The sequence below is a fragment of the Panthera uncia genome, chromosome B1 (assembly GCF_023721935.1).
Source record: "Panthera uncia isolate 11264 chromosome B1, Puncia_PCG_1.0, whole genome shotgun sequence".
NCBI lineage: Eukaryota > Metazoa > Chordata > Mammalia > Carnivora > Felidae > Panthera > Panthera uncia.
Window position 1 is genome coordinate 53912845 of NC_064811.1, and position 23706 is coordinate 53936550.

At 36.9% G+C, this 23706-nt stretch overlaps 1 protein-coding gene across 2 annotated transcripts in view; it reads left to right on the forward strand.

Annotated features, from left to right (window-relative positions):
* Positions 1–18371, forward strand: part of STAP1 (signal transducing adaptor family member 1) — a 45312-nt gene extending 26941 nt beyond the window's left edge. The window contains exons 8-11 of one of the 2 annotated variants that reach the window (XM_049630554.1): positions 5474–5543; positions 9077–9173; positions 17132–17165; positions 17976–18371. In XM_049630554.1, the coding sequence (XP_049486511.1) occupies positions 5474–5543; positions 9077–9173; positions 17132–17136 (172 nt within the window). In that variant the 3' untranslated portion in view covers positions 17137–17165; positions 17976–18371. Of the gene's footprint in view, positions 1–5473; positions 5544–9076; positions 9174–10739; positions 11330–17131; positions 17166–17975 lie in introns of those variants that run through there. The other variant, XM_049630553.1, reaches the window with a different exon arrangement.
* Positions 18372–23706: the final 5335 nt, after the last annotated feature.

The window sequence follows — 23706 nt, forward strand, 5'->3', positions numbered from 1 at the left end:
CACTCCCTTCCACCCTCAGTTTGTTCTCTGTATTTAAAAGTCTTTTATGGTTTGCCTCCCTCTCTGTTTGTAACTATATATATTTTTTTCTTTCCCTTCCCCAATGGTCTTCTGTTAAATTTCTCAACTTCCACATATGAGTGAAAACATATGATACCTATCTTTCTCCGACTTATTTCACTTAGCATAATATCCTCCAATTCCATCCACGTTGTTGCAAATGGCATGATTTCATTATTTTTCATTGTCAAATAGTATTCCATTATATATATATATAGATATAGATATATATAGATATAGATATAGATATATAGATATATATATACCACATCTTTTTTATCCATTCATCAGTTGATGGACATTTGGGCTCTTTCCATAATTTGGCTATTGTTGATAGTGCTGCTATATAACATTGGGGTACATGTGCCCCTCTGAATCAGCACTCCTGTATCATTTGGATAAATGCCTAGTAATGCTATTGCTGGGTTGTAGGGTAATTCAACCTTTAATTTTCTGAGGAAACTCCACACTGTTTTCCAGAGTGGCTGTACCAGCTTGCATTCCCACCAACAATGCAAGAGGGTTCCCCTTTCTCCACATCCTCGCCAACATCTGTTGTTTCCTGAGCTGTTAATGTTAACAACTCTGACTGGTGTGAGGTGGTATCTCAGTGTAGTTTTGATTTGTATTTCTCTGGTGATGAGTGATGTTGAGTATTTTTCATGTGTCTGTAGGCCATTTGGATGTCTTCCTTGGAAAAGTGTCTCTTCGGGGCGCCTGGGTGGCGCAGTCGGTTAAGCGTCCGACTTCAGCCAGGTCACGATCTCACGGTCCGTGAGTTCGAGCCCCGCGTCAGGCTCTGGGCTGATGGCTCAGAGCCTGGAGCCTGTTTCCGATTCTGTGTCTCCCTCTCTCTCTGTCCCTCCCCCGTTCATGCTCTGTCTCTCTCTGTCCCAAAAATAAAATAAACGTTGAAAAAAAAAAATTAAAAAAAAAAAAGAAAAGTGTCTCTTCATATCTTCTGTCATTTCTTCACTGGATTATTTGTTTTTTGGGTGTTGAGTTTGATAAGTTCTTTATAGATTTTAGATACTAGCCCTTTATCATTTGCAAATATCTTCTCCCATTCTGTTGGTTGTCTGTTAGTTTTGTTGATTGTTTCCTTTGCAGTGCAAAAGCTTTTTATCTTGATGAAGTCCTAATAGTTCATTTTTGCTTTTATTTCCCTTGCCTTTGGAGACATGTCAAGTAAGAAGTTGCTGCAGCTGAGGTTGTTGCCTGTTTTCTCTTCTAGGATTTTGATGGTTTCCTGTCTCACATTTAATTCTTTCATCCATTTTGAATTTATTTTTGGTGTATGGTATAAGAAAGTGGCCCAGGTTCATTCTTCTGCATGTTGCTGTCCAGTTTTCCCAGCATCATTTGCTAAAGAGACTATCTTTTTTTCATTGGATACTCTTTCCTATTTTGTTGGAGATTAGTTGTCCATATATTTGTGGGTCCAGTTCTGGGTTCTGTATTCTATTCCATTGGTCTATGTGTCTGTTTTTGTAAAGCTTTTAAAAAAATGTTTATTTATTTTGAGAGAGAGAGAGAGAGAATGAGTGGGGGAGGAGCAGAGAGAAAGGGAGAGAGAATCCTAAGCAGGCTCTGAGCTATCAGTGCAGAGCCTGACACGGAGCTTGAACCCACAAACTGTGGGATCATGACCTGAGCCAAGATCAAGTCTGGCCATCCAGGCACCCCTAAAGTTTATTTATTTATTTTAAGAGAGACAGAGCACAAGCAGTGGAGGGGCAGAGAGAGAGAAGAGAGAGAATCTCAAGCAAGCTTTGAGGTCAGGGCAGAGAGCCCAACACAGGGCTTGACCCCATGAACTGTGAGATCATGACCTGAGCCAAAATCAAGAGCTGGACACTTAACCGACTGAGCCACCCAGGCCTCCCAAGATATAATAGTGTTTTCTGCTGTAGGTGTGGTTTGTGACCAAATGCAATATGTTTCTATACTTAGGATATGAACTTCATGCCATAGTTTTTACTTATTATTTGTCTGTATTTAAACTCCTGTCTGGCAAAGGAGTTCATATCAAACTTACATAATTCTAATTTTAGTAAACTTATTTCCAGTTTGAATTCATATAGAAATCCATGCCTTTGTACAGCTGATGGTCCTAAAAACATAACATTTCCTCTTCCTCCCCCCAAAGTTCATATTTAGAATGAGTGAGGGGAATGGTCAAAGTAGAGCATTCTAATGCTAGAGTCACTATATGCTCACTTAGGCTCAGGGAAATAGTTTGTGGTTGGAAATGGATAAGAAAAATTTGAACTGTTGTTGTACCAGTTTTCCTTATGAGTCAGAAGTATCTATGATGTTAGCGACTGTTCTGTGCATTGTCTAACGCCTCAAAATAGAACTTTCAGAGTGCCTGATTCTATCTTCTGTTTAACAAAGGATAGCACTTGTAGAGAATAGTAGAATGTTAGCTTGTTAGACTGTAGAGCTTAATGTAAAGGTTTAATGTAAAGCTTAATGCAAAAATTTAGATGATTAGGAAGCACCTGAACATAGGTGAGAAACAACCCACAAAACCAATTTATTGTCTTATAGGTTATAGGAGAAATATGCAGGTATGCAAGTTTAAGTGAGTGTATCTGGCAAAACACTGGCTGAAAAGGACAGGCTAGTTTACAAAGCAGTACTTGAAAGTAAAATTATCTCCATCTGTTAACAAACCAGTTGTGGGAGGGTAGATTGATTCTTCTCCGGAAGAAGCAAAAGTCATTCAGTGTCAAAGTATCAGGTGACTCCTCTCTTGATACAAAATACCATCCACCTTTAGCCAGCCCAGTGGTGTGTGAATTCATAAGACGTAGAGCTGTTCTTACGACAAACTTAGTGGTTTGGCTTTGTTTTCTTAAAATTGCTATGACTACATGGCAAGCTAGTAGTATACACACTTTGGAGATCCATTAGCCAAGGAAACAGAAAATATTGACCCCAAATTAACTCCTGTAAAAAATTGGGGTCAGAAGTAAAAAACAAGTACTTATACCACATTTAAGCCACACACTTGTTAAAAGACAGGTTCCTTCTTTTTTGAGGTCATTGTCAGGAAACCTCAATATAGCACATTTTATCAATCTTGTTTTTTCCTCGGTCTTGATTTTTTTGGAGAAACAAAACAAAGTATGAAAGAAAAACAAAAGTCTAAAATGAGACTCAAACCCTAAATGACTTCAATGGAATTTTTTTTTCCTACCTTTCTGCTTCAGAATTTAGTCCTTCTAGTCAAAAGCTCCAAGAGACCCTGCTCATCTTTGCTACCTTTCCTCCCACAGTTTTGTCATTAATGATGATGATGATGATGATATAGTGGCTATTATTAATAACAACAATCATTGTCCCAATTTGTGGGTGCTGTGTTGGGTGCTTGACAAGCATTTCCTTCAGGAACAATAAAAACGAACAGTTTTTTTCTTTTTTCATGTTTTACGAATGAAGCAGTTGAGCCTTGCAGAAACAACTAAGTTAAAATGATAAATTTAAAAAGCATCAAAAATAGTTATGATTTACTATATGTCTAAATGTGCCAGATGTTGTACTAAGGACTTCTCAGACAATAACTTACAATAGCCCTGTAAGGAGTGGCATTTCCATGTCCGTTTTATAGATGAAAACATGAAGGGTGAGCGCTTACACAATAGAATCACAATGTGAACCTAACCTTTCTTGTTATAAAGATCATGCCCTTCAAGTTTTCTATCAGTCTTCCAAGGAATAATAATCACTCATTTTTAGGAATACAGGAATTCTCATTGGAATGGGTGAGAGTTTTCAAAAGTAACTATATGATTATAAAGATCTCTTCATGTAGAGATAAAAATAAAGCTAGAATCAACCACCCCAAAAGAAGGTACCTCTGTCCAAAAATGTTTCCTTCACCAGTCTGTTACTGATTCCTGAAAGTTCAGCAATAAAGAATACTTTTTAATTTTAATTTTTTTCAAAGGGGAGAGGGTTTGTTAGGCTTTATGCAATGGTTTAAAAGTAAAGCTCTACAATAAGCCACTGGAATAAAAGTATTAGCTATTTTCCAATGTGATATTCAATTGAGAGAATGAATATTTGGATATAGTAGTAGATGAGGAAAAAGTCCCTTAAAAAGAAGTGTGCTTCAGTCCTAGAGACATGTGACCTGGAAATGGAGAGAGGGTTGATTAGGAAGAAGTGGGGAGGGGGTCCCGGGTGGCCCAGTTGGGTGTCTGACTCTTGATTTCCACTGGGGTCCTGATCTCACGGTTCGTGAGTTCAAGCCCCACATCAGGCTCCATGCTAATAGCACGGAGCCTGCTTAGCATTCTCTCTCTCCCCTCTCTCTGCCCCTACCCTGCTTGTGCTCTCTCTTAAAATAAATGAATAAACTTAAAAAAATTAAAAAAAAAAAGAAGAAAGAAGGAGGGAGGCCCTGCTAACAAACTTAACCTGATAGACAACTTTTAGACTACTTCTGTGTGATGTTGAATTAGTTTCTCTTTCAAGCAAATGGCAGTGTAATAAATGCTTTTAACTTTTCAACATTAGAAGAAGTCCTGGTTGTGACACTGTTGTCATATGAATCAAGGGAATTCAAGGCAAACCTACTGGCTTCTCTCAATATAAATTAATTCTATCAAATAGCACTTTAAGATGAGCTTGCAATATTTTAAAACTTCAGTTTCATAAATATTTATCGTGTGCCTAATGCTGGAAGACAAAGGTGAATTTCTATTCTGTGCTTCTTGTTCTTAAGCAATTCTAGTCAGTAAAATACCATGTTTGGGTGGTAATAATTTAGAGTGCTATGTGACCACAGAAGAGGAAGACATTACGATTCCTCTGCTGTACTTACATTATCTCCTACATTCGTATAGTACCTAATACTGAGCATTTTCCCTGTCTCTAAGTCAGTCCTGAAGTTAGTGGATATCCAGAGTGGTATATGAGCTAGCAGGAAGAACAGTCATTCAAGGATTTCTGATAGGATAGCGATAAGGTGGAGTAGAAAGTAATTTGCTTTCAGCAATTTTTTCTACTTCCCTTTTATTATAGAGGATATATATTTGATTTGTATGTGCCTACATAGGATCTTATAATGTTGCCTGCTTTGTAAATTACTAGTATTAAAAAATGCTAGAGACTGAAAGATTTTCTGTTCTTGATTCCTTTTTTTTTTTTTTTTTTTTTTTTTTAGTTATTCATTCACCCACTCAATGACTCAGGTTTCCTATATCCCTAGCGTATAACCCCCCAAAAGAGACATACAGAACCAGGTAAATAATAAAATAAAACCCCCTTTTTTTCCCCCTAACTATGGGAATGGATACATAGGTTTTACTGTACAGGTGATATTTTATACTCACTTTAGTTTGATTTGATCCAGTAATATACTCAAATGGAGAGTAACATTTTTTTTTTTTTTTCATTTTAGCATGCCAAGAATCAAGCACTACAAAGTGATGAGTGTAGGAAAAAACTACACCATTGAACTGGAAAAACCTGTAAGTAGCTATTTCCTTGTTTTTGATGAATTTTCTTCTGCTTTTCCCTAAATCTACCTTATAGAATTCAAAGAAAGGTAGAAAAGTAGACCCCTTGCCTAGGAACAAAGTGCTGGTGAAAAACAGCCATGTTAAGGAGGCCTGAACGTGGCAGATGTCAGGGTAAGAAGTGAGGTATAAGCACAGGGGGATGTGGCACAGTAGAAGATAATCTGCTAAGAATTCTTTCTACTTTTGTTTCTCTGCACTCTTTATCAATAGAGTTGCTTCAGGGAGAGAATATTTTTTTTGTTAAACATCTGTTGTACATCCTCCAACTATATGTATTTCAATGCACTTATTTCTAAAGGGAAAAATTCTGTGCGTGCCTAGTCCTCTTATACCCATCATGCAGAAGTTCAGAAATGCCTGTCATAATAGCAACATAATCATGAAGAAATGGTTTGCTCTTGATCTGCAGCCCCTCTGTTATCCCAACCAACTTACCATGGGGCTACTGATATAATATCAGAATCACAAAGTCACTGTATTAGAGAGCTAAGTACTTTACCGATACCATTTAATTAATTAATTTTAATGTTTATTTATTTTTGTGAGAGAGGGAGAGACTGAGTCAAAGCAGGGGAGGGACAGAGAGAGAGGGAGACACAGAGTCCGAAGCAGGGTCCAGGCTCTGAGCTATCAGCACAGAGCCTGACATGGGGCTGGAACCCACGAGCCATGAGATAATGAACTGAGCTGAAGTTGGACACTTAACAGACTGAGCCATCCAGGCGCCCTCCACCCCACCCCGATACCATTTAATTTCATCTTCACCATTACCTCGAGGTAATGCCTGTTATAGATGTTAGAAAACTGGCATTTACATTCATCTCAACCAATGAAAATGTAGTAATGTGGTTATGGTCCCGGATGCCAGAAAAGGGAATATAGTTGTGTGATCTTAGGCTGCAGTGGCAGGGAAGATTGGACCAGAAAAGTGATATGACATAAATGGAACTGATGAGTCTTGAAGATACTTATTTTAACTTCTCTAAAATTAAGTTCTTCTTAATGCCTCTGCCTCTCTAGGCCCACTGTGTTAATCAAATAGAGAAAGGGACAGTATGGTTGAATTTTTTATTAATGTTTATTTTTGAAAGAGAGGGAGCATGAGCAGGGGAGGGGCAGAGAGAGGGGGACAGAGGATCCAAAGCTGGCTGTGCACTGACAGCAGAGAAACTGATGCGTGGCTCGAGCGCAGGAGCCATGGGATCCTGACCTGGGCCGAAGTCGGACGCTTAAGTGACTGAGCCACCCAGGCGCCCCTGTATGGTTGAATTATTAATGTTTAGACCATAATTCTTTGAATGCAGTGGTGACCTTTGCCAAAAGGAGAGAAGCTGCCGATTTGTACATCCCACTTACATCTTTGCCATAAATGTCTCTCAAATCTTCTCAGTTCTCACATCCATGACTGCCAGGGCTTTTTCAAAAAATTCTAATGAAGGAAACAAAGAACTAGATTGCTCAGGGATAACCCAAATACCAACTGACTGGAAGCAATCAGGAATAAGAATGTACCTCTGTGACTGGTGAACTGGGGCTCGTTTATCCATAATTAGCCTGAACAATCCCCTGGATTGTTCTTTCACCTTCCACACTCCCTAACACTACCCCTCAACCAGATTGTCATTCTATGAATTCTTTTTCTTTTTCAAGGTTACCAGGGATATTCAGGCTTAACCTGATTTTACTTTTATAAAAATATTAGCTTGTCAACATCACTCATCATCTGGGAAATACGAATCAAAACCACATTGAGATATCACCTCACACCTGTCAGAATGGCTAACATTAACAACTCAGGCAACAACAGATGTTGATGAGGATGCTGAGAAAGAGATCTCTTTTGCACTGTTGGTGGAAATGCAAAATGGTGTAGCCACTCTGGAAAACAGTATGGAGGTGCCTTAAAAAATTAAAAATAGAACTATCCTACAACCCAGCAATTGCACTACTAGGTATTTATTCAAGGGATACAGGTGTGATGTTTCAAAGGGGCACATGCACCCCAGTGTTTATAGCAGCACTATCAATAATAGCAAAAATATGGAAAGAGCCTGACTGTCAATGGATGAATGGATAAAGAAGATGTGGTGTGTGTGTGTGTGTGTGTGTACACACACACACACACACACACACACACACACACACACACACTGGAGTATTACTTGGCAATCAAAAAGAATGAAATCTTGCCATTTGCAACTACATGGATGGAACTGGAGGGTATTATGCTAAGCGAAATTAGTCAAAGAAAGACAAATATCATATGACTTCACTCATATGAGGACTTTAGGAGACAAAACAGATGAACATAAGGGAAGGAAAGCAAAAATAATATAAAAACAGGGAGGGGGACAAAACATAAGAGACTCATAAATATGGAGAACAAACAGAGGGTTACTGGAGGGGTTGTGGGAGGGACGATGGGCTAAATGGGAAAGGGGCTTAAGGAATCTGCTCCTGAAATCATTGTTGCACCATGTGCTAACTAACTTGGATGTAAATTATAAAAAATAAATAAATTATAGGAAAAAAAGTAAAAATATTAGCTTGGGGGTGGCAACACTTTTCAGCTACTCTTAGTCAAGTAAATGATCCTGTTCCAGTGAGATATTAAAGTGCTAAATTTTCCAGCTTTAACTGTTCTTTGTTTTCAAATGGAAGAAACCAAATAACTAACTTAAGCAAAAAAGGATTTATTTAAGAACATAGGAAGCATATAAAATGACTGGAAAGCTGGAAGACCTTCAGGGACTAGGAAGCAGTTACTTGTATGGTTGACCCTTGAACAACATGGGTTTGAAGCGCCTGGGTCCACCTACATGTGGATTTTTTTTTTTTTTTAAATAAAGAGTAGTACTGTAGATGTATTTTTCTTGTGATTTTCTTAATAACATTTTCTTTTCTCTGGCTTACTTTACTGGAAGAATACAGTATATAATACATATAATATACTAAGTATGTGTTAATCAACTATGTTTTTGGTAAGGCTTCTGGTCAACAGTAGGGTATTAGTGTTTAATTCTGGGAGGAATCAAAAATTATAACATGGAATTTTGAGTGCATGGGGTTGGCATTCCTAACCCCCTGTTGTTCAAGGGTCAACTGTAGTAAGAACCATCTAATTAGGAATCTACTATCCTTTCTTGTTCCTCTACTCAAGTTCAAATTTCTGGCCTAGCCTGAGTCACATTCTTATCTGGTAACTGGGGAAAAGCAGCATACCAAATTATTGTCCACCAAAATGTATCCAAATGGGAAAAGGGAAATTTCTCAACAGGGAATTAGATATTATAAAAGAGAAATACAATGCATGGGTAGGTAAACCTTGGCCATTCATTCAATACCTCATTGAAGTGAGGTATTGATGTGTTTTTCTAGAGATCAGGAAATTCACAGTAGTCTTCATTAAATTTCACGTGAGCTTTCTCTTACTCTATCTTTACACAGATGACACTGAGCCTACTCTCACTTTCTTTAAACAGGTAACACTCCCAAACCTGTTCAGCGTCATTGATTATTTCATGAAGGAGACTCGAGGAAATTTACGACCATTTATATATTCAACTGATGAACGCCTTGGTATGTTCTTCACTTCATTGCTGTGTCAAGGAAAGCAAAACAAAACAATAACCCCCTACCCCCACTCTCACCCACCGTATATGATTTGTAATACCAGCCAGGTAGGAATGTAGTTCAGCCTTTAAATTTATCGATTTGGATGCCATTTTGTCACTAACCCTGTGGAAAAAAAGGGAGTACCAATATATCTTAGTGGATAGAGTATTGGCCCATTCTAGAGAGAGAAAAGCCCAAAGGCATGTATTGTGACTACTAATTTCATCCATTATTCTACTTGGTTTTATCAAACAAGTTCAGAGATAAGAAAACCATGCTCTATGGTTTCCATAGAGTCATGGAAACCAAACAGAGAATTTAAAAGTATGATCTGTCAACAATATCAGATACTCTAGTCAGATTAAAATGTATGATGATTAAGGAGAGGCTAAGGGAATTGGCCATTAGGCAGTAGAGGACTTGAGAGAGAGGCTTATTCCACCATAAAGACAGGAGTCAGTCTAAAATAACAAGGAGGGCGTGGGTGGTGAGGAACTATAGATAAAAATTGTAGACAGGACTGGCTACAAAATTTGTGGGTCCCCTTGTTCATAAACTATTAAAAATTTCAAAGCAGTGATAACAGATCATTAAACCAAGAATGGGACCCTATGCAATTGCATAGTTCTCATGACCATGAAACTGGCCCTGTTTGCAGTCCAGATTTAGCAGGGCAGGAGGGGGCTGAAGGTGAACCTTTCTCTCTGTCCTTTGAAACAATTCCTGGTACACATGGTCATTTGACAAAAGCTGTGGGCAGGAGAGAGAAAATATCTCCAGCTTGTTTGGATTCAGTTATCAAAGGAAGTCCCCATTCCTACAGATTATGAGGAAAAACAACTTTGTTTGGCTGCCTGCATCGGGGCATATCCGGAAAGTCTGGTTAAATTTCAAAAGCCAGTAGGTTTAAAAGTCCAAGGTTGCAAACATAGTGATGATTCCTGTGATGCCAAATAATTAAAGAAACACAGAACCTGAAGGAAACTTAGGAAAATTTTCTAGTACAGTGTCTCACTCTGTATAGAAATAACCTGCATACCCAGTACAGAAAATATTTCTAAGATGCGACCATTCAGCTTGTTTGAAAATTCCTCATGATGGTCATCTGATTTTTGAGGCAGTACACTTCACTTTTGATCAACTCTCATGTTAGAGAATTCTTCCTTGATATTGAATCAGAAACATTTCTTCCTTTAACTTCTACATATTAATCCAATTTCTGGCTTTGAATCAACTCAGGGTTTTAAAAAGTCCATCAAATATTTAAAAGCAGCCACCATGTCCCCCTCCCATCCCCCCGCCCCGCCTTAGTCTCTGTCCTCTATAGGTTATTGGTTCCTTCAGCTCTCTTACTCTCATCTTTGACCTCCTCTGTATACTAATTTCTGAACATATGTCTTAAAATAGAACTACAAAGGAAGAACATATTACTATAGATATGGCTAGAATAATTTATTACCCTTAATGCAGGAAAACACCATTTGTAGAGATTTTAACAATTAACTATTAATATGATTTTTTTTTTTCCAGAGACCAAAGGATTTCCTGTATGATCTCTAAAACTGAAAAAAAATGTTTAGGGTGGCGGGGATTGTGACATAATTGCTTCATGTCAGTTATCTAATACTGTGTAACAAACTACCCTAAAATATGGTAGTTAAGTCAGTAACCATTTTATTCACAATTCTGTGCTTTGGCAATTTGGATTGGATTCAGCTGGGCAGTTCTTCGCTAGTCTCACTTGCTGTCACTTACACAATGGTAATTAGCTGGTGGCCTGCCTGGGGCTGTATGTTTCAAGTTGGCATCATTCACACATCTGATGCTGGTGGTCAGCTGTATCTGGCTGAACCACTCTTTTCACATATTCTCTAATAATTGAGTTAGCTCAAGCACTCCCACACAGATCTCGGACCTGTTAAGAAAAGGATAGCTCAAATCCTTGGGCTAGAAATTCTTGGTGTTAAGAATCAAGTATGGCCCTGTTGGAGGTTTTAGTATGGCAGAAACTGTGAATTAAGTAAATAAATCCGAGAGTGAAGTGTCTTATGTACAGGGGCTGTACATCTTTCTTTTTTAAAAATTTAATTTACATGCAATAAAATTCACTTTTTGGTGTATGGTCCTATGAGTTTTGACAACCACCACTAGAATAAAAATACAGAAAGTTCTGTCACCTCAAAGAAATGCCCTAATTTTGTTATCCCTTCCTTCTTTTCACCCACAATCCCTGGCAACTACTGATCTGTTTTCCATTCTCCAAAAGGTCATGTAAATGGAATCACAAAATGGAAACTTTTGAGGCTCATTACTCTCACTCATCATAATGTCTAGATTCGCACAAGTGTGTGTATTACTAGCTTATTCTTTTTTTTATTGCTGAGTAGTATTTCACTGTATGGAAGAACTAGTCTGTTTATCCACCCAACAATTTAAATATATTAGGATTGAGGTGCCTAACCCCCATCCCCAGGGTTGGTTAAATGTCTGACTTCAGCTCAGGTCATGATCTCATGGTTCATGAGTTTGAGCAGCACATAGGACTCTGTGCTGACATAGCAGGGTCTGCTTGGGATTCTCTGTCTCTCCCTCTCTCTCTACCCCTCCCCCTGCTCAAAACAAACAAACAAACAAACAAACATAGAAAAAATAAAATGTATTAGGATTGTTTCCACTTTTTGGCAATTACTTATTAAACTATATAAATATTCATTTTGCCTAACCTCTTTGCCTAACCTAAGATCACAAAGATTTTTCTTCCTATATTTTCTTCAAGAAGTGTCCTAGGTTTTATGTTTTACATTAGATCTATGACTCATTTGAAATTCATTTTTAAGGGCGAAATTAATTTTATTTGCATTTATGTATGTAATTGTTCTAGCATCACTAGTTAAAAAAAGATAATCTTTTCTTAATCAAATAGCCTTTGCACCTTTGTAAAAAGAAAAAAAATCAATTGACCATATTTTTGTGGGCCAATTTCCACTGAGGTATATTCCTACCCTTTTGCCAATACCATGCTATCTTGATTACTGTAGACTTACCGTAATTCTTGAAATCAGAAGGTATGAATCCAATTCTGCTTTTTCAAAATCGTTTGGACCAATCTAGTTTCACTGCCTTTCAGTATAAATTTTAGAATCAGCACATTATTTACAGAAAAATCCTCTAGAGTTCTGATGTGGATTTTGTTGAAGCTTTAGATGAGTTCTGAGAGAACTGACATCTTGACAATATTATCTTTCAATTGAGGAATAAATATATCCCTCCAGTTACTTAGGTTATCTTTTATTTCTTTTACTGTTCTTTGTAGTTTTCAGCACACAGATGCTGCACATATTTTGTTAGATTAATACCTATTTAACTTTTGGTGCTATGGTGAATGATGCTATTTTTAACATTTTGGATTCCAATTATTCATTAGTAGTAGACAGAAATACGATTTTTGTATATTGATCTTGTAATTCCAAGATTCTATTTGCTAAACTCATGTATATATTTCTAAGAGTTTTTTTTTTTTTTTTTTAAAGATTTCTTGTAATTTTCTATGTAGAAATCATTCTATCTGTGGATACAGATAGTTTTAGTTCACACTTTCTGATTTGGATATGTTTTATTTATTTTCCTTGTATTATTGCACTGGCTGGGAGGTCCAGAACAATGACAGATAGAAATGGTGAGAGTGGACATCCTTACCTTGCTTCCTGTTTTAAAAGAAAAAACATTTTATCTTTCACTAATAAGTACAATATTGGCTGTATGTTTCCTGTTTTGTTTTGTTTTGTTTTTAGAGAGTGAGAGAGAGCATGAGCAGGGGAATGAGGTGGTAGAGGGAAAGGGAGAGAGAATCTTAAGCAGGTTCCAGGCCCAGCATAGGTTCCATAGCCCAGCCTGATGCAGGGCTCAATCCTATGACTGAGATTGTGACCTGAGTTGAAATCAAGAGCCAGATGCTTAACAAACTGAGCCACCCAGGTGCCCCAAATTGTCTCATTTTATTTCTCCCAGCAGTCTTATGAGGAATGATTATTATCCTTGTTTTATGATGAAGAAAATCACCACTTAAGCAGTTTTCACACAAGGCTAGTTAAAGTCAAAAACACGAGTAAATGAAGTTGGAATCCAAACCTGTTTATTTCTGAAGCCTTTTTTAAAAACCTCAGTAATTCTGCATCTTCAGTGATAGATATTTATATATAGATACTGATATGCTCTCTCTTTCTCTCTCTCCTCACTCTATCTTTTCCTTTCTGTGTGTTGGGAGTCTGGGCTGGGCCTGTCTTAGTTGGGTCTTCTGCATTTTTAATAAAGGTGTTGGCCAGAGCTGGATTGTCATCTGAGACTTGACTGAATAAGGATCCACTTCCAAAGTCAGTCAGGTTGTTTGGAGAATTCATTTCCTTGTAGCTCTGGGATTCATGTCAGCTGGATTCTTCAAAGATAGCCACGAGCAGGGAGGTGGGGGATGGGGATAGAGAGCAAATCTTCTAGGAAGATGGAGTCTTATATAATGTAATAAAATTATGGGAATGACATCTATTATACAATGTAACATAACCATGGTATTGAATCCCCCACTTTTGCCATATTCTATTGGTTAGAAATCAAGTTACAGGTCTCCAAACTAACCTTAAGATATGGGGTTTACACAATACATGAATACCAGTAAATGGGAATCTTGTAGGTCAATTCACTACAAGGTACATATGCTTTTTTTTTTTTTTTTAATTTTTTTTTAACATTTATTTTTTAGAGACAGAGACAGACAGAGCATGAGCAGGGGAGGGGCAGAGAGAGAGAGAGAGGGAGACACAGAATCCAAAGCAGGCTCCAGGCTCTGAGGCATCAGCACAGAGCCTGATGCGGGGCTCGAACTCACAAACCGCGAGATCATGACCTGAGCCGAAGTCGGACACTTAACCGACTGGGCCACCCAGGCGCCCCGACATATGCTTTTAGGATTGTTGTCGTTTTGGGGATTAATCCCTTTATCATTATGGAATTTTCCTTGTCCTGGAATGCACTTTGATATTAATAAAACCACTCCAACTTAAAAAAAGCGTTTGCATAGTATTTCAGTCCTTTTACTCATCTGTGTCATTCTACCTAAGCTAGGTTTCTTGTAGGCAACATATATTTAAGTTTTTGCTTTTTAAAAAATCCATTCTGGGGGCGCCTGGGTGGCTCAGTTGGTTAAACATCCGACTTCGGCTCAGGTCATGATCTCGCGGCTCTTAAGTTCAAGGCCCACATTGGGCTCTGTGCTGACAGCTGAGCCTGGAGCCTGCTTTGGATTCTGTGTCTCCCTCTCTGTCTGCCCCTCCCTTGCTCATGCTCTGTCTCTCTCTCTCAAAAATAAACATTAAAAAAAAATATTTCAAAATCTAGTCTGAAAATTTCTGACGTTGAAATGTCTATTTACATTTAGTATGGTTTTTGATATGGTTGGATTTATGTCTAACATTTTTTCACCGGTCTTCCTGTTCCCCCAACATCATCCTGACCTCTTTTTGATATGAATGCTTCTTAGTATTCCATTTTTATTTATTTATTGACTTTTTGGCTATACTTGTATTATCATAATGGTTGTTCTAGAAATCACAACATACATATGTAACTTTTCTCAATCCATTTAAGGTTAATAATTTTGCTACTTCAAGGAAAATGTAAACTTGTAACCACAAAGGTCCCTTTACTCTTTCCTCTAAGTTGCCTTGTACATTATATCTACATAACAATGAGAATCCCAACAAATTATAATTTTTGTTCTCAATAGTTACATTCAAGAATTTGAGAAAAGAGAATTTCCTAGGTATTTCCCATTCTTGTTGCTTGTTTTCCTGTGGTATCATTTTCCTTCAAATTGAAGAACTGAGCCCATCAAGTGAATCTTTTATTTTAGATATTTTTTTCATTAAAAAAATTCTGCTTGGTTTTTATTTCTTTGTTGAGAATATCTATCCTTGATTTGTTTCAAGAGCGTTTATCACCATCTCATGGAGCACAGCTCATTAAAGCCTTTGTCTGATAATTTTAACATCTTGGTTATCTTCATTTTGGCGTCTGTTGTCTTTTTGACAGTTGGTCACATTTTTTCTGGTTCTTTGTCTACCATGTAATTTTGGTTTATATCTTAGACATTTTTGGTATACTAAGTCACAAGCCTCTGGAGGGTTTTTATTTTTAAAAGCAGACAATCATTCTAATTAGATTGAACCTATTCTGCCTTACCATTTGTGGGAAGGGGTTCCAGTATCAGTTGTTTGCAAAACCATTGTTATATTGGTTTGGGTCTGTCTCATACATGTGTATATCAGGGATTGGTCTGGGACTTAGACAGTGGTTTATAGTTTACTTATAGACTATACACATACATAATAAACTACATGTATAGACAAATAAACTGTTTATCTTATATAGTTTGGTGATTTTTATTTTACTTCTCAAAGCCTTTGCTGTTTTGCCTGTTCTGTGCACGCATAGATTAGGGGTGAGCCTGGAACTTATGTCACTTCATACACAGAACTAGTGGGTGCGTTTTCAGCTCTCTCACCTCTCTAGAATTTCCCTCACTCTCCAACTACCAATGGTCCTTTTTCCTGGTCTTCTAGGTAAAGATAGGGCTTCTTAACAGTTGGAGCCACCTGTGCTGCCATGTAGTTCTGTGAAACTGGGGCTGCCCTTGGGAAAAGACATTAAAAGAAGAGAAAGAAAAAAATATTCCAACCTAATTCTAACCCTTGACCCTGGCAGTCCTTGCCCACCCTGTCCACCCATTCTTTAGGCCACAAGGTCCACTTTTCCTAGGTTCCTTAACCAGAATGAGCTTTCTCTGGGGGTGTTAGGTGCTTATGCTGCCATCCATTGCTACAGTGCTGAGCCATCCTCAGAGCAGGGTCAGAAGAGAAAAAAATAAAGAATGGAAAGAAATAACCAAAAATGGTCTGTTCACATAAAATGTCAATGCTTTTAGAAACAGACAACCAGATTACTATTGCTCCGGTGGCTGAACTGGTTCAGTTTGCTCTGCGATCAGAACAAATTAGTCAACATCCTTGGATTTCAGATTGCCTTGTTAGAAGAGTTAGGGAGCGACATAGGAACATATCGAATTAGATGGTCACATGAAGAGAGACTTCAAATAATTAGACTATATTCTGTAATGTATTTTCTTTCAAAAGCAGAAAGATGATGAAAGAGTAAACTGGAAGAGTAAATGAAAGTGGAAAAAGGACTTAAAAAAAAACCTACGAAAAGACCAAAACCCACCTTGACAAATAGTGTGTAAGCTTTAAGGAAACTGTGGGGAACCCTACAATTGTTTTAGGAGTTTAGGCTCATAGTTGCTTGAGGCACAGTGGGGATGCTGGGGCTGTGAGCTTTAACTTGCCTCAAGTTGGGAAATGGCAGTTGTAGAGCACCTAAGGGTTAAAATCTGGAGACTTGGAGAAAATTAAGGTGTTTCCAAAGACATACTATCAAAAAGAAAATGCGATTTTCTTTGATTCTGATGTTAACCCATGTCAACATTCAACTTTTTCTTTGACACCAAAAGGAAAGAACAATGATAAAACCAGGATGATCAAATATATTTCCTTAATTTATTTTTTCCAATCTCAGAAATCAGCAGTTTAAACTAAAAGTCACTTTAAAATATGGTAGGGCACATAACTGATATTAAGCTAGCCAGGAAGGAAAAAAGTATGCTCCCTAGAGAAAAATTTATTAAGAACCAAGTCACAAGAATAAAATAAAAATCTGAAAAGCATATGAATACTCATTATTTAATTAACATTTATTAAACACACCACCAACGTTCCAAGTACAAAAAGGAAAATCAATTCACACTGAAAATAAAGAACTGCTCTGTTCCTTGATACTGGTTCTTTACTTAATAAAGCGTTTCCGCCCACAATTTCTAGGCTGAGAACCCATCGAAGAAGGGAGAAGAAAAAGGTAGGAGAAAAATATACATATTGCATGAAATAAAATAGGAAAAGCCCCTTTATGTATCTTGATAACTTATTATTTTTAAAAGGAAGATCTTGCTTGTAAAGAAAATTACTTCTATTTTCCTGATCTTGATTACCAAGTCACTTACCTGAATACCAGAATTCATTATCTGCATATGATTTCATGATCTTACCTGAATGAAACCAATTTACTGGGAAACCATACAATATGGCTGTGAGAATAACTCATAGATAAACACATTCCATGCAATGATATAAGTTGGAAACATATGGTTCTTTCTCAAGGAAATTTTTATTTTCCTAGGCTTCAATTAGGTACATTTTCCTCTACACGATTTTCCACAGTAGATTTTCTAGTTCTCCTAAATTCTAGCCAATTCCAAAAAAGCCTCACTAGGTTTGGTTGAAATCTGATTTGATCAACTTACCAAATACATTCTGATTATCTAGTTAGAAACCAGAGACATGAAACATACTAGAAGTTCTTTCCTAATGGAAAAACTCCATGCCATTTTCTCTTACTGGTAATAAATAAAATTTATCAATTTTCATGTTTTCCCCCTATGTTGTCTTTTTTGCTAGCTTAAAATCAACCCACACTTCCTTCTGTAAAAATATTAATCTACAAAGATGGTAAAAGGCTATGTAATCACCCATTTCACAAGTATGACACAGTAGGAGACTGATTATAATCCGAATTCCTTAAAAATACTAACTCTTCAGCCCCATACTAATCTACTGAATCAAAATCTCAGGAATATTTTTTAATTATTTTTTTCCCTTGAAAAATAAGCTTATGTGAGAAAACTTATTAGGAAGACAATGTGAGATGCAAGGAGAAGATGACCATCTACAAGCCAATGAAGCCTCAGAAAAAAGCAACTCTCCTGACACCCTGATCAGTCTTAGCCTCCAGAAGTGAGAAAATAAATTTCTGTTGTTAAAGCCACTTAGTCTGTGGTATTTGTTACAGAACCCTAGCAAACCAATTATATAGGATGCCTGAAAATAGGCAGAATCCTAAGCCTCCTTAACCTTACAGAGTTAATTTCTAGAAGTTGTTGGCCCAGAAATCTGCCTTTTAATCACACACCACAATAAAGTCTGCTTTATACAATCAAGTCTGCAAACTACTTCTTTAAAATCTATTGTGATATCAAGTGTGTTAACTCATGCAAAGATAACAAAAAAACCATCAAATCTGATTCTTATTCTTAAAGGCCTTACAATTGAGTTAGTCCAAATATTGATAAGAAGTAAGAGAATGGGGTGCCTGGGTGGCTCAGTCAGTTAAGAATCCAACTTCAGCTCAGGTCATAATCTCGTGGTTCATGAGTTAGAGCCCCAGTTTGAGCCCCACATTGGGCTCTCTGCTATCAGTGCAGAGCCTGCTTTGGATCCTCTTTCTCTCTCTCTGCCCCTCCCCTGCACATGCTCTCTCTCAAAAATAAACATTACAAAAAAAAAAAAAAATTAGAAACAGGAGACTAAAGAGCCCCAATTTGCAGCCATCTCAAAATTAAGGGTGGAGAGTCTAACAGAAGACCGCCGACAAAATCAGCTGGGAGAAACAACAAAAATAAAAGCCACAAAAACTGCAGAAATTGAAGTTGGCAAAGACCATACAATGGCCCTTATAAGGGTAATAATAGACATTACAAAATATCTGTAGGGAACGATAAAACTACAGAAGGTAATCTAACAGTAAAAAACAAAACAAACAAACAAACAAAGAACTGAACAGAGCTTCCAGGACTGAACAGAACTTCTGGGACTGGAAAATACAAACACAATTAAAAGTAAAATGGACGGCCATAACATACAAAACAGATGAAGAGAAGTAAACTAGAATATGGGTCAGAAGAAATGATACAGAATAATGCATGGCAAGACAAAAACAACTGGAAAACACAGAAGACAGGTTTTAAACAGAGAAGGCACAGGAAGTCTGCTGCGTTTGATGACAATCGCCACTGAAGAAAAGAGAATGGCACAAGAGGCTGTATGTGAAGTAGTATTGAGACTTCCTTAGAACTAACAAAAGACCCAGATCTAGATTTAAAGAGCTGAATAAATCTCAAACAAGATTAATAAAAAATTCATATCCAGACACATAATAATTAAACTTCATAAAACGAAAACAGATCAAGAGATTTCTTTTAAAGCTTCAATATTTAGCTTGATGGCTGACTCAAAAGCAACAGGGGAAGTTTGAAGAGAGTGGAAAAATATCTCCAATGAAAGATAATAAAGGCCAAATCAGAACTTTATATTCAGCAAACGTATCTTTGCAGAATGAGGGCAAAATAAAGGTATTTTCAGACACAGAAACCACAAGCAAGTAAGCCACTGGCGGGGGGGGGGGGCTCACAAAATTAAATTCTAAAACATGTCAGGTGGAAAGAAATTTATCCCAGATGGTAAGGCAAAAAAGAATAGAGCCAAGAAGGTGATATATGTGTACGGGTAACTACAATACTGACTACATAAACAAAATAATAAAGTCTTGCAGAATTAAGGGACATTTAAGTACATGACAATAGAATTAAAGCACATAACACACATGATCATAGTAGGCAAATTGGAAATTAGAGTTGTTTAGTTATTAGAACATAAAAACTAAACTTTAATCCTAAAACTTACTTTCATAAACCATCCATGTTCATGGATTCTGTGGGTCAGGAATTTGACAGACAGGATACAACAGGGATGGCTTGTCTCTGCTCCATTAAGTTTGGGGCTTGCTTGGAATCACCTGAGCTTGCTTACTCATGTCGGACACTTGATGCTGGCTGTAGGTTGGTGACCTCAGTTTCTCCATGTGGACTAGTTTAGGCTTCCTCATGAACATGATGTCTGGAATCCAAGGGTAAACTTTTCAAGAGGGAGAGAGCTAGTAAGAGAGAGTGAGAGAGGGCCAAGTAGAAACCATATAGCCTTTTATGACCTCAGCTCCAAAGTTACAGTTACATATGATGCATTTTGTTATACAAGTTAATGTTATATTAGATAAATTCCTGTTCAGATTCAAAAAGAGTGAAAATAGATGGTCTCTTAATGGGGTTTGGGGAGGTTGAAGAGCATATGAGATTGGGAATATTGCTGGAGCCATTTTTGGAAACTATAATCAGCAAGAGATAATGATTAAGTTTAGTCTGGCTTAATCTGAATGTACATATTGTGACACAGGGTAATCATCAAAAGACAAAAGTAACTAAACTAGAAAAGAAAAAAAGTATGTATAGTTTAGGAAAAGAGAACCTGTATTATATATATTAAAAAAAGGATTTAACATAAGGAACTAGTTAAATAGGTTTTGGGAGAATTGAAAATACCAACAAGGGATACAACTACTAAAAGGAAAGGGTGAGATTATTAGCACCTGAAGCCTTTAGAAGAGATACCATGCAAAGCGCCAGAGAAAGGCTAGAGCCTAAAAACCAACCAGAACTACTAGAAGACAAGCCACTGTTGAGGCAATGCTGACAACATCAGGAAGCAAATGGCAAGGGTAAAAAGTCTCTTTTCCCTTTCTCCAGCATTCCAATCCTTCTCCTAGTGCCACTTATTTGTGGAACCTAAAGGAAGCCAAATGGCAAAAGAGATATGCAGTCTGCAAAGTTTCAGAATACAAAAGTGTGTCTAGGGTTGAGAGATAATGTTAGTAATTGGCACATATGGAATTAAAAAGCTACATAAAGGAGCACCTGGGTGGCTCAGTTGGTTAGGTGTCTGACTTCAGCTCAGGTCATGATCTCATGCTTTGGGAGTGTGAGCCTTGCTTTGGATCCTCACTTCAAATCTTCTGTCTCCCTCTCTCTCTGCCCCTCCCTCACTTGCTCTCTCTCAAAAAACAAAAACAAAAACAAAAAACAAAAACAAAACCTACATAAAACAAATTTTAAAAGGCAAGAAAATAGAGAAAAATAATCATAGAACTGGCTAGACAAAAACAAACACAAATAAAAAACCAAAAACACCAAGCCAAATCCAACCCCACGTCAGAACTAAACACAAATATATCAGCATTAAATGTACATCGCCTAAGTGTTTCAGTTAAAAGACAAAGATTATCAAATTGGGTTAAAAAACTCCCAAAATCCAAACTCCATGTTTAGAAATGAAGAAATACTCTTGTAAAAAAGCTGAGTTGAAGAACTCATAATGAAAATATATTTTAACTAAATATTAACTATATTATATATCAAAACTTGGTGGAATATGGATACAACAGTAATACAGAATATCATATAATTACATTATAGTAATATAGAGATACTTATAATTTTTAAATGTAGGGGTACCTGGGTGGCTCAGTTGGTTAAACATCTGACTCTTGATTTTGGCTCAGGTCATGAGCTCATCGATCATGGGTTTGAGCCCCACATTGGACTCTGTGCTAACAACGTGAAGCCTGCTTGGGATATTCTGTCTCTCTCTCTCTCTCTCAAAAATAAATAAAACTTAAAAAAAATTTTTAATGTATATGTGGGAAGATAGGTTGAAAATCAAGGAGGTAAGCATCCAGCTCAAGAAGTCAGAAATAAAAAATAGAAAAAAAAAAAAAAAACAAAACAGGAAAAAGTAGTATTAGTAAGAGCAGATAATAATAGAAAGCAAACGTACAATAGGATTAACAAAAACAAAATTTGGATCTTAGAAAAGACTAAACACTGTCCTTATTTGAAGATTACACAGAATATCCGTATTAATTTGCAAATAATTTACAAGAACCAATAGAGTTGAGTTTCCAGATACAGAAGCAATACAAAAAATTGTATTTCACACATAATCAACAGTTAGGATAGAAAGTGGGCTAGATAATTTGAATTAACATTCTCACTTGAGAATATTTAGAAAAGGTGTACAAAGTATACTCAAAAAATGTTGGATGGCATAGGAGAGCTATGTTAGTGAATGATCAGCCTAAAATCTGGAAGAAAATAGAAATTCAAAGAAGTGAACCATTCATTTGGACCACTTGTGCCCTTGGAGCTTTTGCAGATAAGAGTCCACTGAAAAGGTAAGGAGAGTTAAGGGACTAGGGATTGAAAGATAGAATCCACTGCCAGCCAAGAGGTGGGGGCCCTGGTAACCCTAACCAACACTTTGCAACTCAACTCTGAAAGTTTGTAGGAGTAAGGGTAAACAGGAAGTAGAGGACTAGTAGTCTACAGCTCAGCTTGGAGTCACATGGTAAGTCATAAAATTTCGACTGTGAAATTAGTCTTGAAATACCAGTGCCCAAGTGACTCTGTGGAGGATGAAAATACTATGCAGGACATCAAGTTATTTTTACAAGCAACTTTTCAAATATGATATTGGCATACGATTAAAGATAACCCCCCACACGCAAGGATATAAGATAAAGATTAGCTGAAGCAAAAGAAAAATAAAAAGACCCACTGGAGGGTTTCAGATTGGGATTTAAACAAGAACATAAAATAATAATAAGGCTATTCATGTTCAGGTAGATAAAAGACTGAAAATTTCAAGAAGACAACAGGAAACTGCAAGAGTGACAGATTTGCATATTTGCAATTAGAAATTTGAGAACTGAAAATACAATGGGCTAAGAATAACCAAGACACTCTTATAGAACAATAAGTAGGGAGAACTTGTTCTGATAAATATCAGAAACTATATATCAGGTATAGTAGTGAAGGCTCTATACTAGCACAGGGATAGAAAAGAAGAAACAAAAAAATTCAGAGATGTACTCATTAATGGATATATGACTTTGGTGGCACTGCAAAAGAGAACATACTTTAGTAAATGGTGGTGAGGCACTTCACAGCTTACACAAAATTAATTCTTCATGAATTGAAAGCTGAAAACGTGAAAGACAAAGCTAAAGCCTTTAGAAGACAGTATATAGAGTACCTTCATGCCCTTGGATTGAGAACAATGTCTTAAGCAACTCCCAAAATACACTAACCTTAAAACAAAAACACTGATTCTTCTTAGTACTCAACCATTATGAAATTCTTTTTAGTAGATAACATCATAAAGAGAAGGAAAATATTTGGAAAGAAACAGCTAACAAAAAACAGGATTTATGAAGATCTTCTACAAATCAACGAGGAAAAAGACTGCTAACACAACAGAAAAATGGGCAAAATACTTGAAAAGATACTTTGCAAAAAAGAAAGCCAACAAACTTAGAAAAAGGTGCTCAATTGTTAGGGAAATGCAGAGTAAAACTTCAATGACATACAACTGCAAATTTCACCAGCTTGGCAATCTGTTTAACACGTGTTGAGCAAAAATGGAAATATAGGATATCTCTACTGCTAAGGCAAAACTCTGTTACTATCTAATAAAATTTAAGATGTAAACACCTATGATCAAACAATCATATACCTTAGTTGCACTAGGAGATACATATGATAATGTTCATTGAAGAACTATAATTGCCCCAAATTAAAAACATCCCACCTGTCCACAGTCAATATAATAAATTGTGGTATTAATGCAAAGGTAAATTCCATAACCATGTTAATTAACAAACTGTGGCCATAAGC